Genomic DNA, 12,736 nt, shown 5'->3' with positions numbered 1-12,736 from the left:
CTGTGTTGTCTGTGTCATTGGCTTTGTTTTTTTCAAACTAATTCTCTTCTCGTAGCTTTTTTAAAGTAGCACCTTTAAAATTATAATCATAAGAAGCTAATGTTTGTGATATAAAACACCTTAGAATAACAAACACTGAAATGATCCCATTGATGCAGCTCTGCCTGTGACATGTCCACCTGGTTCTGCAGTTGAGAAGACCAAACCTATTGAAGCACAGAGCCCCATCGTTCGGCAGTTCGAGATCTCAGACCCAGTTGCCAAAGCCTGTTGGTACAAGGATGGAACACAGATCTACCCACAAAACAACAGCCAATCAGAAACTGCCAAACAGACTATGTTCCTCCCTTCAGATGGCTTATCCTGTGAGAAGAAGTCTGGCTGTGAGAGAAAAGCAGAAGTGCAGTTTAATGTGGACAAAAAAGGTGTTTTTCCATCTTTGTCATATTTGTTGAGGAATCTTTCAGAAACAATACCCCATGACAGTAAAGCTATGAGCTCATTGTTTGTTTTCTTGGCTTTGTCTGTACAGCATATCAGTGTCACTCTGGTGACGACAGTGTTGCAGTATCTGATGAGTCTCACGAAAGCACTATGGACACAAAAGGTGAAAATTTTGATTAGAATCATCCATTTTAACCCAGTACATACTTGCCACTAACCAAAGTGGTGTATTGAACTGTTAGATGTCACTTTGAGACACCTATGACATATATGTATTTATATAATTTCTGATCATTTTTTAACATGCTTTCAGACATGACCTACTCTCATTTCATTTCCTGCAGATTATTTTTGGCTTCAAATGTCAAATCAAGATGATTCGAAGCAGTCATACTCTTGATACTAATGTATATGTTTGTCTGTCATATCGTGTCATTCTTCATCTTAACAGCCATCTTTGTTTTGCTTGTCACAAGCAACTCTCTACTCTTGAAGCCCATCTCACTATCACAAGAACCCGTCATTCACTGCGCTGGTCTGAATCACTTCTGTTGCATTGACAATTAATTGTTGTTACTCTTAATGGTATAACGGCTGTTTGTAGGCAGAAGTAATGGGGTTTAACACTGATCTGAATTGCTATAGTGTCAAGGGTCTACGAAATATTTAGCACAAGACCATGGTTTGCCATGGTCGCACCTCTTCAAAATTGTCTTTGCAATGGATCATCCCATAACTCCTCCATGCTAACCCACAATGATGTACAGTACTATTTTAAGAAGAACTATTGAGGCAAACAACCAAACTGAAAAACTTTATCTCTGTGTACATCATAATGCCTCTAGCTATACCTCCCAGACACTCGCCGGACCAAGCTACAGAGCCAAGGAAGTCCATTGAAGTGGCTAACTCAACAGAAGACGAAACCATCTTGCAGAAGCCAAACTCTTGGGTCTCCCGAAAGATAGGAGAGCCTTGTAAATATATAAAGCATTCCGGGCCAACTCCAGCTCTTAATCCAACAAGTCAAGGTTATGATGAGCAGATTCCAGTATGTTCAGAAGTGCCTTCCAGCAGCCGACAAGCGACAACTGTTGATGATGTGGATTGCCTTGAATCAACGTATGCAGTGATGGTCGGATCTGGTGCAAACCAGCACTGTATACAGACTACAGAAGTCCAAATTGAGAATCTCCGACGCAATACACAGTATTCACCAGCTCCTCTAGAAAATGTGACAACTTCAACGCACACAGTGACTGTCCAAGCACATAAGTATTGTGCCGCACTGCAAACTGCAACCGTGCAAGCAGAGGAACCCGGCAGTGCCCAAGAGTGTACAGCTTTCAAATCCCAGGAAATCTGCAAGTCCTCGAAGATGAAAAATATCCAATCAAAGAAACTTTGTCGCTCCTCAAAGACAGAAAAGCTCCAATCAGTAGGGCTGTCTAAATGCTTCCAGGCTGAAACTATTCAATCGGAGGGAGTGTCTCGGGGCTTACAAGCTGAAAAGAGGCAATCACATGGACTTTCTAGTTGCTTACAAGCTGAAACTATCCAATCAGTGGGACTGTCTCAGTGCTTAGCAGCAGAAACTATCCAATCACAGGGACTGTCTAGTTGCTTACAGGTTGAAACTGTTGAATCAGTGGGAGTGTCAAGCTGCTTTGAGACAGAGAGTCACCAACTGGTGGAGCAGTCTAGTTGCTTACAGGCTGAAACGGTTCAATCTGTGGGACTGTCAAGCTGCTCAAAGACTGAAGGTCACAAATCAGTGGAGCTGTCTGGTTCCTTACAGACCCAAACTATCCAAGAAAAGGAAAATTCCAAACAGATTGCAACTGTCCTATCAGATGGGCTATCTGGCTGCTTACAGACTAAAACCCTCCAATTAAATGACCCATGTGACTCTATAAAGTCTGCAACTGTCCAATCAGAGGAGGTCAGCAACTCATTCAGCAGCACTGTCCAATCAGGTGAGCTGCGTAACTCAAGCAAGACCGCTATTATAAGCCAATTGGATGAGCTTTCTGACTCTTTACAGTCTGTCACTGCCCAATCAGTGGACCTCTGGGACTCCTCACAGTCTGTCAAGGCACAGTCAAAGGAGCTCGGTAACATCCGTCAGATGGCAACCGTCCTATCGGTGAAGCTCTTTGACTCCTCCCAGCCAAATATTTTACAAACGGTGGGAGCTGGTATCAACATCTCAGAGAATGGCTCTCTGCAAATAGGAGTGCTTCGTAGTTCACCTGAGGTCATATCCCTTCAACCTCAGGTCATACACAGCCCTCTGAAGGCAATGACTGTGATGCCAGGGAAGGAATTTGACCTGCTGCACTCCACAACCATTCAATCCAAAGACGTATTGCATAACACAAGAGAAGCTGTACCAATTCCAATGGAAGAGTCATATTACAACATGCAATTGACAGCAATCCAAACAGGGGGAAACACCCTGGAGACAGAAGGAGATGCATTACATTGCTTAGTTTACTCAAAGCAAAGAGCTAATGTGTATTCATTAGAATCTTATAAGGCTAAGCCAGTATCTGCCCTCCAATCAGAAGAGGTCTATCTGTCAAGGGCATGTGACAGTCAGTGGGATGATGATGGTGATGATGACATTGCGCTTAAAGTGGATGTCGAAGGTGATTTTAATAGTTACCATTATCAGACAAGAGAATTGATGATCGTGCTTGTAAAAATCAGGAGATTGCTTATCAGAATCTTCTACATTCATACCCTTACCTGTGTGAATTAAATCAGAGCTGAATAAAAACTGATGCAAGGCTTGGGTGGCTTGTGAGATTGTACGTTAAGTAGCGTAACATAGTTAATATATGTGTGGAAAAGTCTAACTCTAATGTAGTTATTTCCACATAACAAAAATAGTTCCTCCATCCAAACAATAATGACACATCTGTGTACCAAGACCTTGATTATTTAGGCCTGCTAATATCCATTGGTAGCAATTGAGGTAGCTAATCTCAGTAGTGGGGACATTGCACTTGAAGTTTTAACAAATAAACCCCATTCATACCATGGCTAATAACTGATGTCATTCTCTTTCGATATCACTACCAAATGTCACCCCAGCCCCTCCGGTGAGAATCAAAGCGGCAGTTTGTGAGACTGAGAGGAACCAGTCATGTGAGGTATCGGATCCTTGCGCAGGAGTGTCTTGGTACAAGGATGGGCTAAAGCTGCTTGACCTGAATGGGCAGGCGATGGGTGGTTCGGAGGGTTCTGTACGAAGTCTCTCTGTTGAATCAGCGCTCCCGTACCACGCAGGTGAATACACCTGCCAAACCACTGACGATGCCACGCAGGTTTATGTTAATGGTGAAGGTGACAAACTGGGTCTGCTTTGGTTTGTTTTCTTTTCAATCATCTTTGGAAAATAACTAGTTGTTAAAAATAAAATAAAATGTATTTTTCCTGCTTTAAGTGGTGTCAAACATAGAGGCTGCTTTTGGAAAGGAAGAAGCACTTGAGGGATGTTAAGGATTTGGGGCAAAAAAATATCATTCATAAATTGACAAAACAAAAAAGGCCTTTTTTCAATCTTTAAATCAAACCTATTCTTGAACTTGTTTCTAGCCTGTATGTGGTCTTTGATGTATATTTATTATTGTTTCATCTTTTCTTAGCATGCTGCAACCTTGTTCAAAGTTAAATTATGATATGATATAATTAATTATATTATATAGTTTATTATTTAATTATTATAAGTAGTTCATACCTTTTTATATTTATTATTTTTTAAGATGATTCTATATTCATAATATGTTCTCCATATTAATTATATTTCTTATATTTAATATTTTAGCTCCTCCTGTGAAGTTTTCAGCCATGTCTGAAGCTGATCAGACACAAACAGTCATGGTGGGCTGTCCCATTGCTCTACTCTGTGAGCTCTCTGACCCCACTGGGCAAGTTCACTGGTCCAAAGATGGAGCAAAACTTATACCTCCATCTGGAGTTGACATCCAGTCGGATGGAAATATCAGGAAACTGACGATCCAGTCGGCCCAGAGGTCTCATTCTGGAGTGTACCAATGTGAGACTAAGGATGATGCCATCCAGTTCAGCGTGGACGTGAAAGGTGACAAATGAACAAACCGTTTCTAATCCGTTTGGTGTTGAGACACTAACTGGCTGAAGCAGCTGGTAATAATTGTCCTTAATAATCATCTAACCAATGGTTTGTAGTTGCGCTGTGCTACATGTCTGTTTAAAATATGCATAGCACCTTGACATGGCAATATTAACCAAATGAAGGAGCTTACTGGGAGACGGGAAAGGTTACTTGAAGGCATTAGTCATGATTCTTTAATTTGACTTTTTTTATTTTTGTGAGTAAGTGTAAGGCGGGCATTGGGGTAAGGGATCTTTTCTATTTATATATATTTTAAATAATTAATATCTTCATACCCCAACTTTCAGTATTAAATGTTTAATCTGTCATTACCTGTATGTTGTCTTTGGAGCTCTTTTCAGTCAGCTGTTGCTTCATGTTGCTTTTCTTCATTACTAATTTCTTATTCTTAACTTTGTCTTCTACTTCTTCTTTGTTCTATTTGATATCGGTGTGTCCAAACTGGCCGATAACCTTTGCTTTGGTTTGATACCCTACTCTTAACTTCCTTGTTTTTATTTTGATCCTCTACATTTCTGTAAATTTTGACTATGTACGTTGTTCTTCTCTCTTAGTCAAAAGCCCTGATTTCAGGAAATTAACAATAAATCATTATTTTTTCAACACGACCAAAAAATGTCCAGCTCTGCCTTTGAAGTTCTGTGAACTTCCAGAGGACGAGAGAAGCAAGTCAGTGAAAGAGGGTTCACCTCTGGTTCTTCGATGTGAGCTCTGTCAGGACACAACAGCTGAGGTCTTCTGGTCCAGGGATGGAACCCAGCTGCTCCCGGGTGACATAGACATACAGTCAGATGGCCTAGTGAAGAAATTGTGCATCCATTCTGTGGATAGAACCCATGCTGGCGTCTACCAATGTTCAACGGCAGGTGACTCAATCACCTTCACGGTGGAAATCAAAGGTGATTCATGTCTGACTCTACCCTGTTCTGTCCTGTTTATATTCTAACCACCTGTAAATATATGTTAGTGTTCCGGATAAATTTGTACCTAAAATGTGTGCATGCTTTAACAAGAGTGATTGAATCGTCCTTTGAAACGCGGTGATACAGACGGTATTCTGACACTCACTTGGAGCATATATTCATCATTCATATGAATTCGATATCTAAAAACCCCTTCCTCTAGAACTAATATGTCGTTTAATTGTAAACATTATTCCCCTCCTCCCTCCCTCCGATCAAATGATTTTATAGGCTGCTCACAGAGAATCAAGCCAATCCCGATGTCAGAAAAATTCAAGGCCCTTTCGGTCGGCTCTCCTGTAGTGCTCCAGTGTGAGCTTCAAGACCCAGTTGCCCAGGTCTCATGGTGCAAAGATGGCGTGGAGCTTTATTCGAAAACGGGTCTCGATATGAAAAGAAATGGCCACGTCCGGAAGCTAGTGATTAATTCCGCTAAGGCCTCTGACTCTGGCCTCTACAGCTGTTGTCTTTCACTCGATGTTGTGACATTCCAAGTGGAGGTCCAAGGTGATTGTTGTGTTTGCTATGGTTTGTCATTTATAACTATACAAATAAGTTCCAACAACAACAATAATGACCCTTTTGCCCAACAGGTATATACTATACCACCATCCTCATCCTACTTTTAACGCAAAAATAGTCAGTCCCATCTACGTTTACCTTCCCTTACCTTACCCTACCTTAACTTACTATTAGTTATATTAAGGAACCTACCTTGCCTTAGGTTACCCTACATTATGTTACTTTTGTGTGACCATAAGCTTGTGAACATGTATTTCCTCTTTGAGAACAATAAATTACTAATCATCGATATGCAGAGGTGTCTGTAAATTGGCGTATGTCATCCCTAGAATCAGCCCAGATTTAATTCCAAATTCATCATTGTGCGTCATGAAGGGGAGATCACTGGTTAAGCATTACTTTGACTTGCAGAGTTGATTTTATATTAAATATATTATTATATTATTTTTATATTAAATATTTTATATTAAAATACGATATTAGCCATGCTACGGTTCATGTGAGGGGAATACCCATCATTATTTTTAAAGACTTGTAATTTGTTCCGAATAGTTGCTGGTGCAAATTACCTGTTTATTATTGCTACTTGTTAGGTTGTCTAGACGAAGGAATCCTATGAAGGTATTATTGTAGCAAAAGTCTTTAGCACTTGTAACTGCAGAATTTGAATGCGTACAAGTCACAGTAAATTTGAAGTTGTTTATATTTATTTTGCATGTGTACTCTTAAGTCACAAATGTTTAATCGTACATTTGTAGTCGTAAATACTTTTTATACCATTGTAAACACAAAATAGGGTCTACGAGTACGCAAATCTGTGTTACAGGTGCACAAATCCTTTTGCTACAATTATTGCAGCGCAGTTGGTGCAAAACACATTCGCACACCCGTGTTTCATAATCTGAGAACATGCCCAAAAGGTGTGTGTAAACCCAAATTTGAACTAATGCATCAGAAGTTGCACATCTGTGAAAATCTTCCTCACAAATAAAATGATAAAGAACGCTATGTTAATTAGCATTTTAATGAGCGAGCAAAAGTCCATTTTACAACAGCTCGAATCTGCTCCTGCAAGTGTCAGCTGTGGGTTTTTTTGCTGGTAGTTTTGCAACACGTCTAGGTGGTAAATGTGTAGCAAAAGTATTCGTATCCGTAGATGCCAGAGCGGGACCAAATAGTTCCACCCATAATTTCCTAATCCAATGAAAATCGCCGGCAGGGATGCATTTCTCAAATTACACTGGGACCCACCGCGTGCCAACAATGGAGCTTTAAAGATCGCCGCATACTCTTTGCGCGGGATACGTTTCTTTCTGGAGAAGTGCAGAGGGCGTCCTACTGAACGGAGGTGGGTATCCTACATTATGTTAAATTAAATGACTTAGTTCAAGTGAATTCCCTCCAAAGTATTGCATTAACATTTCTGAACTTATGTTATGGCGACCATTAAAATACATTGAAGGACATTTGCGGCATGTTAATGAAATACTTTGGAGGGAATTCACTTGAACTAAGTCATTTAATTTAACATAATGTAGGATACCCACCTCCGTTCAATGTTGACATACTTAATGCCCTCCTCACTTTTAAGGAACATCAATGTTTCCCAATGCCTCAACCCGAGCAGGAGATTAAATACGATAGCGTCGGATAGCGTCATCTTTGCCGGCCTGCAGCTAGCCAGCAACGTTATTGATGAATGAGAGGCGTGATCCTTTTCTCGTAAACGAGATCCTTATGTCGTAAATATGATATCTTATCTCGTAATTACGAGATCTTTATCTCATAATTACGAGATCCGTATCTCGTAATTACGAGATCTTTTCTCGTAATTACGAGATCCTTATCTCGTAATTACGAGATATTATCTCGTAATTACGAGATCCTGAGTGTGCTAACGGGTACATTAGCTGTGAAACTTTTTTTTATTTGGTGAATGCTCAGCGCCACCGTACAAAATAAATATATACGACTTCAAATTGACTGTGACTTTAGTGTACGCATTCAAATTCGGCAGTTACAGGTGCTAAAGACTTTTGCTACAATAATACCTTCATAGAATCCTGTCAGTGTTGCATCGCAGGTAGCATAATATCAAAGAGACAAAAATAGTGCCGAATGATCTGGGTTTGTAGACAAATTTATTAATTCGTAATTAAACAATGATGTAATTAAATTCGTAATTAAACAATGTATGAAAGGCAAACACCAATTTACAGATTACTCATCGCATCCCTTTCATTTACGATACCATACCTATATTACTTAACCATAACATAACATCTTAGCCTTTTCATACCATTCTTTACAAAACAGAAACTGGTAATCAAGCAAAAACACTTAAGACATCCATACAGGATGAGGTTTTTCTTCCTGTGATCGCTTTCTAATAGTGATCACAAATTGGTCAGAATGATAATTGAGTAAATCGTCGTTGTTGCTGACATTGCATTCTGCCCAATTTCTTTGGAATGTAATGTTTCAGACCCCGCAGCTGAGGTCAATAGGTACAAAGATGTCGTTCAGCCACTTCCTCTGAGTAACTTCGACGTCCAATCAAATGATGAGTTGAGATCAATGAACATCCAATCAGCAGAAGCCAGACACAGGGGCCTTTACAGCTGTGAAGCGATGAACGATATCCATATAGAATCCAAGGTGGATGTTGCAGGTGATCAGCAAATTCTTAGTTTTAATGTCACTAATTTGTTTTAGGCTTGGCAATTGAAAAAACATTGGGAACGAGCTTAGGGCATTTCCCTTGTGCCTAACAACGTGTAAGAAACCTTCACTATTTGTGATTAGCGATCATTGATCTAGTCTTCAATTCATGAAGAAAACAACGTGTGTAACTCCCAAACACTTGTTAAAGCTATGCATAACTTTTACTTCTGAAATTCTATTCAGTAAAAACAATTGGAAGTTAATGTTTAAATAACTAATTCGGATTGATCTTAATCGCTACCAAGTCAACAATAGCGCATGACATCCTGTTAAGTACAAAGTGCTATTTTTGTGTGCTGGTCAAGCATTCTCCCCCCTCCACCCCGTTTTCAAACCATGTACATTGATACTCTCGCATTGCTGCTGCATGTCAATGTTTAGCTCAGATCTTACGAGGATTGTCTTTTGTACGTTGCTTGTAACCTAATGAAACAACACCTGTAGCTCCCGTCTGGTCGTCAATGGCCCCAGAGGTTGGGAGATGCCTCGCGGTAGCAGAGCCCATCTCCCAGCAGAGAGAGACAGCACATCTCAAAAGCCGTGCCCACTTGTCCAATGAGGACAGAGTGAATCCCCTGCCAAAGTGTGTGACTATCAGCCAATCAGAGGACAGAAAGAGGACAGTGGTTACGCAACCGGCCACCAGCGTGGGTTCATTCTCCGGGGTGTGCAATCTTAAAACAGATGATGTTTCAGATTTCAACGATTGCTATGTGGAGGTGAAAGGTGACATGCAAAGACTTTTCGTGGATACCAAGTTTAAGTTGCTACTAATGACTAGTTCCTCTGCCACCACTCATATGATACATGGATCATGGATGGCTTCATTATGCCTTTATTTTGATAAAGGGCTGAAATTCATCTCAAATTAATGAAAAAGTGCTGCTTCATCTTCAACAAATCCATCCGAGATTGACCCATTTCCATTATTCTCTTTATTTCCTCATCTTCATCAGGCGTTTGAATGTTTTTTTTGTAAAACGTTGATCATTTGAATGTAAAGCTTTATGAAGGATGCTAGACCTTCGACAAGTCTCTTGGAAACCTTTCTAACCTTGCTTCAATCACATGCGATACTGCATACTTCAACCATTAATACTTCTCCTTTTCATTGCTCATGTGCCGCCTAGACTAGAGCTTCCTGGTATTAACCAGCAGGCCTTGGCAGCAGCTTGTCTAATCCCACAAATCTTGGCTGTGAACTGCTGTTTGAAAAATTTACAACAAAACAACCCTTGTAAAAAACGACCCATTTATTTATTGATCCCTTACTCTTGTCTTATTCTACAGTGCATCCGGTAACTTTCGTAAACAGCCCCGAGGAGGAGCGTTTCAAAAGCGTTGTGGAGCAGGACCAGCTGGTTCTAGCATGCGAGGTGTCACAGGCGGACGCCCCGGTCCAGTGGTACATGGATGGAGTAGAACTCCAAGCGTGTGACAACGTTACAATGAGATCAGCTGACACAGCCAGAACTCTGAGTATCCGTAGCGCCCGGCTGTCGGACACGGGGACGTACACGTGCAGAGCTGGAGACAGCGCTTTAATCTTCAAGGTTAACATACGAGGTAATGTCTGGGGGAACGTGACATTATTGAGTGTCCAATAACTGCTGGGTAAGATCTTGTCATGACTTGATGTGTTTGCCCGTATTAGATAGTTAAACCTGCACAACTTAACCTTTTCACTTTTTTTCAGAAATACATGAAATGTGCAATAAGTTGATAAGTATATAGTTGATTGACCATAGGTTGATGGGTTTTCACTCTGCATCAGTCTAAACGCCCATCATTTAAACTTTCATTTTTAGAGCAAATTTTATGTTTACTGCGACTTTCATGTTTAGTGCAGCTTTAACCTTGTATTGACACTATTGACGCTTTCTCCGAAGAGCCCCCGGTGACGATAGTTTACCCCAAAGAAGACGTCCATCTAGACCGCCATGTGCCAGAGGAAATCATACTTAGCTGTGAGCTGTCGCGCCCAAACGGTGTGGTTAACTGGTACAAGGACGGCCAGAAGTTGCAGGAGAGTGAAAACATCAAGCTCAAAGTGGAAGGCCCCTACCGAAGACTTAAGCTCATTTGCAGTAGAGTTGAGGACTCTGGGGAGTATGTCTGTGACACAGCAGACGATTCCATATTCTTTCACCTTAAAATCACAGGTAATTTAACCTGAACCATGTGGTGCAATGGCTAGAGCTTACCCTGGCTTAACGGTTGTTTGGTTGCTTCGGAGTTTGCTTTCAGAAAAGGGGGTTTCACTAAATCACTAGCATTTGATGCTTCTGCTGATGGGGCTCGTTCATCAGCTAACAAAGTGTGTTTTGGATGCATTGGTTATTGGACTGGTGGATAAGTGCTTGCATCCGTTTTTGACACTCACAGGTAACTAAGGTTGCATGCATGGGGATTTGTTTTTTTAGAATGTTTTGAACGGGGATTGTAAGTCATTATTAAACCTTCTACGTAAGCTTATGCTGTTGCTGAGCTGCTTGGTGTTCAAAACAGGAAACTTCAGTCTATTTTTGTCATGGAAACAAATGGTGGATGGAAAACTGAGTTTCATATGGTTGGAAATCATCTTTGATGGCTAATGGTAGACAAACTAAACCAAAAGCTGCCCTTACCTAATGAGTACAAACTAACTAGCGTCTCCTTGAAATAATGGGGTGTTTGTTTGTTTTCTCCTCCAGAACCGCCCGTTCGCATCGTGTCTCCCAGCCAGTCCCAGATGGAGCTGTGCCAGCAGACGTCCGAGAGGATGGTGCTGAGCTGCGAGATATCGCGGGCCAACGCGTTGGTGCGCTGGTACCGAGATGGGCTGGAGGTGGAGGAGAACAAGAACCTGATCCTGGAGGTGGACGGCATCTACCGCAGACTCATCATCCCCGAGACCAGCGTCCAGGACTCAGCAGAGTATGTATGCGACACGGCGGATGACTCGGTCACGTTCTTCGTTAACATAGCAGGTAATTATGTTTCCATTATGATTTATTCCTATTACTATTACTTTTACTGTTACTTTTACTTTAACTATTACTATTAATATTTATGTTATTATTAGTGGCAGGGAATTATTTTATTCAAAAGTTTTTATTATTACGCCTAGTAGTATAAGTTATCATTGTTTTAGTTAGAGTCGGCATGTGTTTTTAAAATGTATTTCACTAAACAGATATTTTATATTAAAAATATTATACACACATACAAAAAAAATAAAACAATTGTAATATCTTAGATCTTGAATGCTTGAATATAATAAAAAAATATTAAATAAGGCTTATTGTTTGTTTCTGATTGAATACAATGACGATCAATATGAATGATGGTGACTTCAATTGTTGTGGTTTTTACTATTTTCTGTTTGTTTCTTATATTCCTCTCCTCTCCACAGAGCCCCCCGTTCGCTTCATGCGTCCGAGGAAGATGGCGAGCGTTGTGGAGAGATTCGCCGGCGAGGCGATGGTGCTGGACTGCGAGGTGTCCCGCGCCAACGCCGAGGTCACCTGGAAGAGGAACGGGGAGGAGGTGGAGGACTCAAGAAAGGTGACCATCCTGGAGGATGTGGTTCTGCGCCAGCTCACCGTCCACTGCCTCAGCCTGGAGGACGCTGGCCAGTACGTCTGCGACGCAAAGGACGACGTCATGGACTTCCAAGTCAAGGTCAAAGGTAACCAGTCCCATTCACTTATTCTGGCATTCAGTCATTATGTCATTATTACATTAATTCATTCATTCAATTTTTTGTTTCTGCATTCATTCCATCCTTTATTTACTTGAATGAACTATTTTTAAATTGCTTGATTTCCTCGGTCATTCATAGTATCAGACATTGATTATTCGTTTTTTGTGTTTCAATACATGCGTCAGCGATTTGTTTATGGTTATTTGTATTATTGAATGATCAATGCTTGATTAAATT

The 12,736-nt window shown here is 40.7% G+C and overlaps 1 protein-coding gene across 16 annotated transcripts in view; it reads left to right on the top strand.

The window, feature by feature from the left end:
• The window catches only part of obsl1b (obscurin like cytoskeletal adaptor 1b), a 41,614-nt gene that overhangs the window by 13,701 nt on the left and 15,177 nt on the right, over nt 1–12,736 (top strand). For 2 of the 16 annotated variants that reach the window (XM_060039407.1, XM_060039405.1), the window contains exons 12-24: nt 159–425; nt 533–607; nt 1,290–3,095; nt 3,544–3,738; nt 4,277–4,552; nt 5,230–5,505; nt 5,800–6,075; nt 8,576–8,761; nt 9,259–9,540; nt 10,105–10,380; nt 10,704–10,976; nt 11,508–11,783; nt 12,209–12,484. In XM_060039407.1, coding sequence (XP_059895390.1) covers nt 159–425; nt 533–607; nt 1,290–3,095; nt 3,544–3,738; nt 4,277–4,552; nt 5,230–5,505; nt 5,800–6,075; nt 8,576–8,761; nt 9,259–9,540; nt 10,105–10,380; nt 10,704–10,976; nt 11,508–11,783; nt 12,209–12,484 — 4,740 coding nt within the window. The remainder of the gene's footprint in view (nt 1–158; nt 426–532; nt 608–1,289; nt 3,096–3,543; nt 3,739–4,276; nt 4,553–5,229; nt 5,506–5,799; nt 6,076–8,575; nt 8,762–9,258; nt 9,541–10,104; nt 10,381–10,703; nt 10,977–11,507; nt 11,784–12,208; nt 12,485–12,736) is intronic. The other 14 variants (XM_060039406.1, XM_060039411.1, XM_060039417.1 and 11 more) reach the window with 11 other exon arrangements.

Source organism: Gadus macrocephalus, chromosome 20 (genome assembly GCF_031168955.1).
Source record: "Gadus macrocephalus chromosome 20, ASM3116895v1".
Lineage (NCBI taxonomy): Eukaryota > Metazoa > Chordata > Actinopteri > Gadiformes > Gadidae > Gadus > Gadus macrocephalus.
The sequence above is the reverse complement of the archived record's forward strand: the minus strand, read 5'-3'. Positions and strand labels throughout refer to the sequence as shown.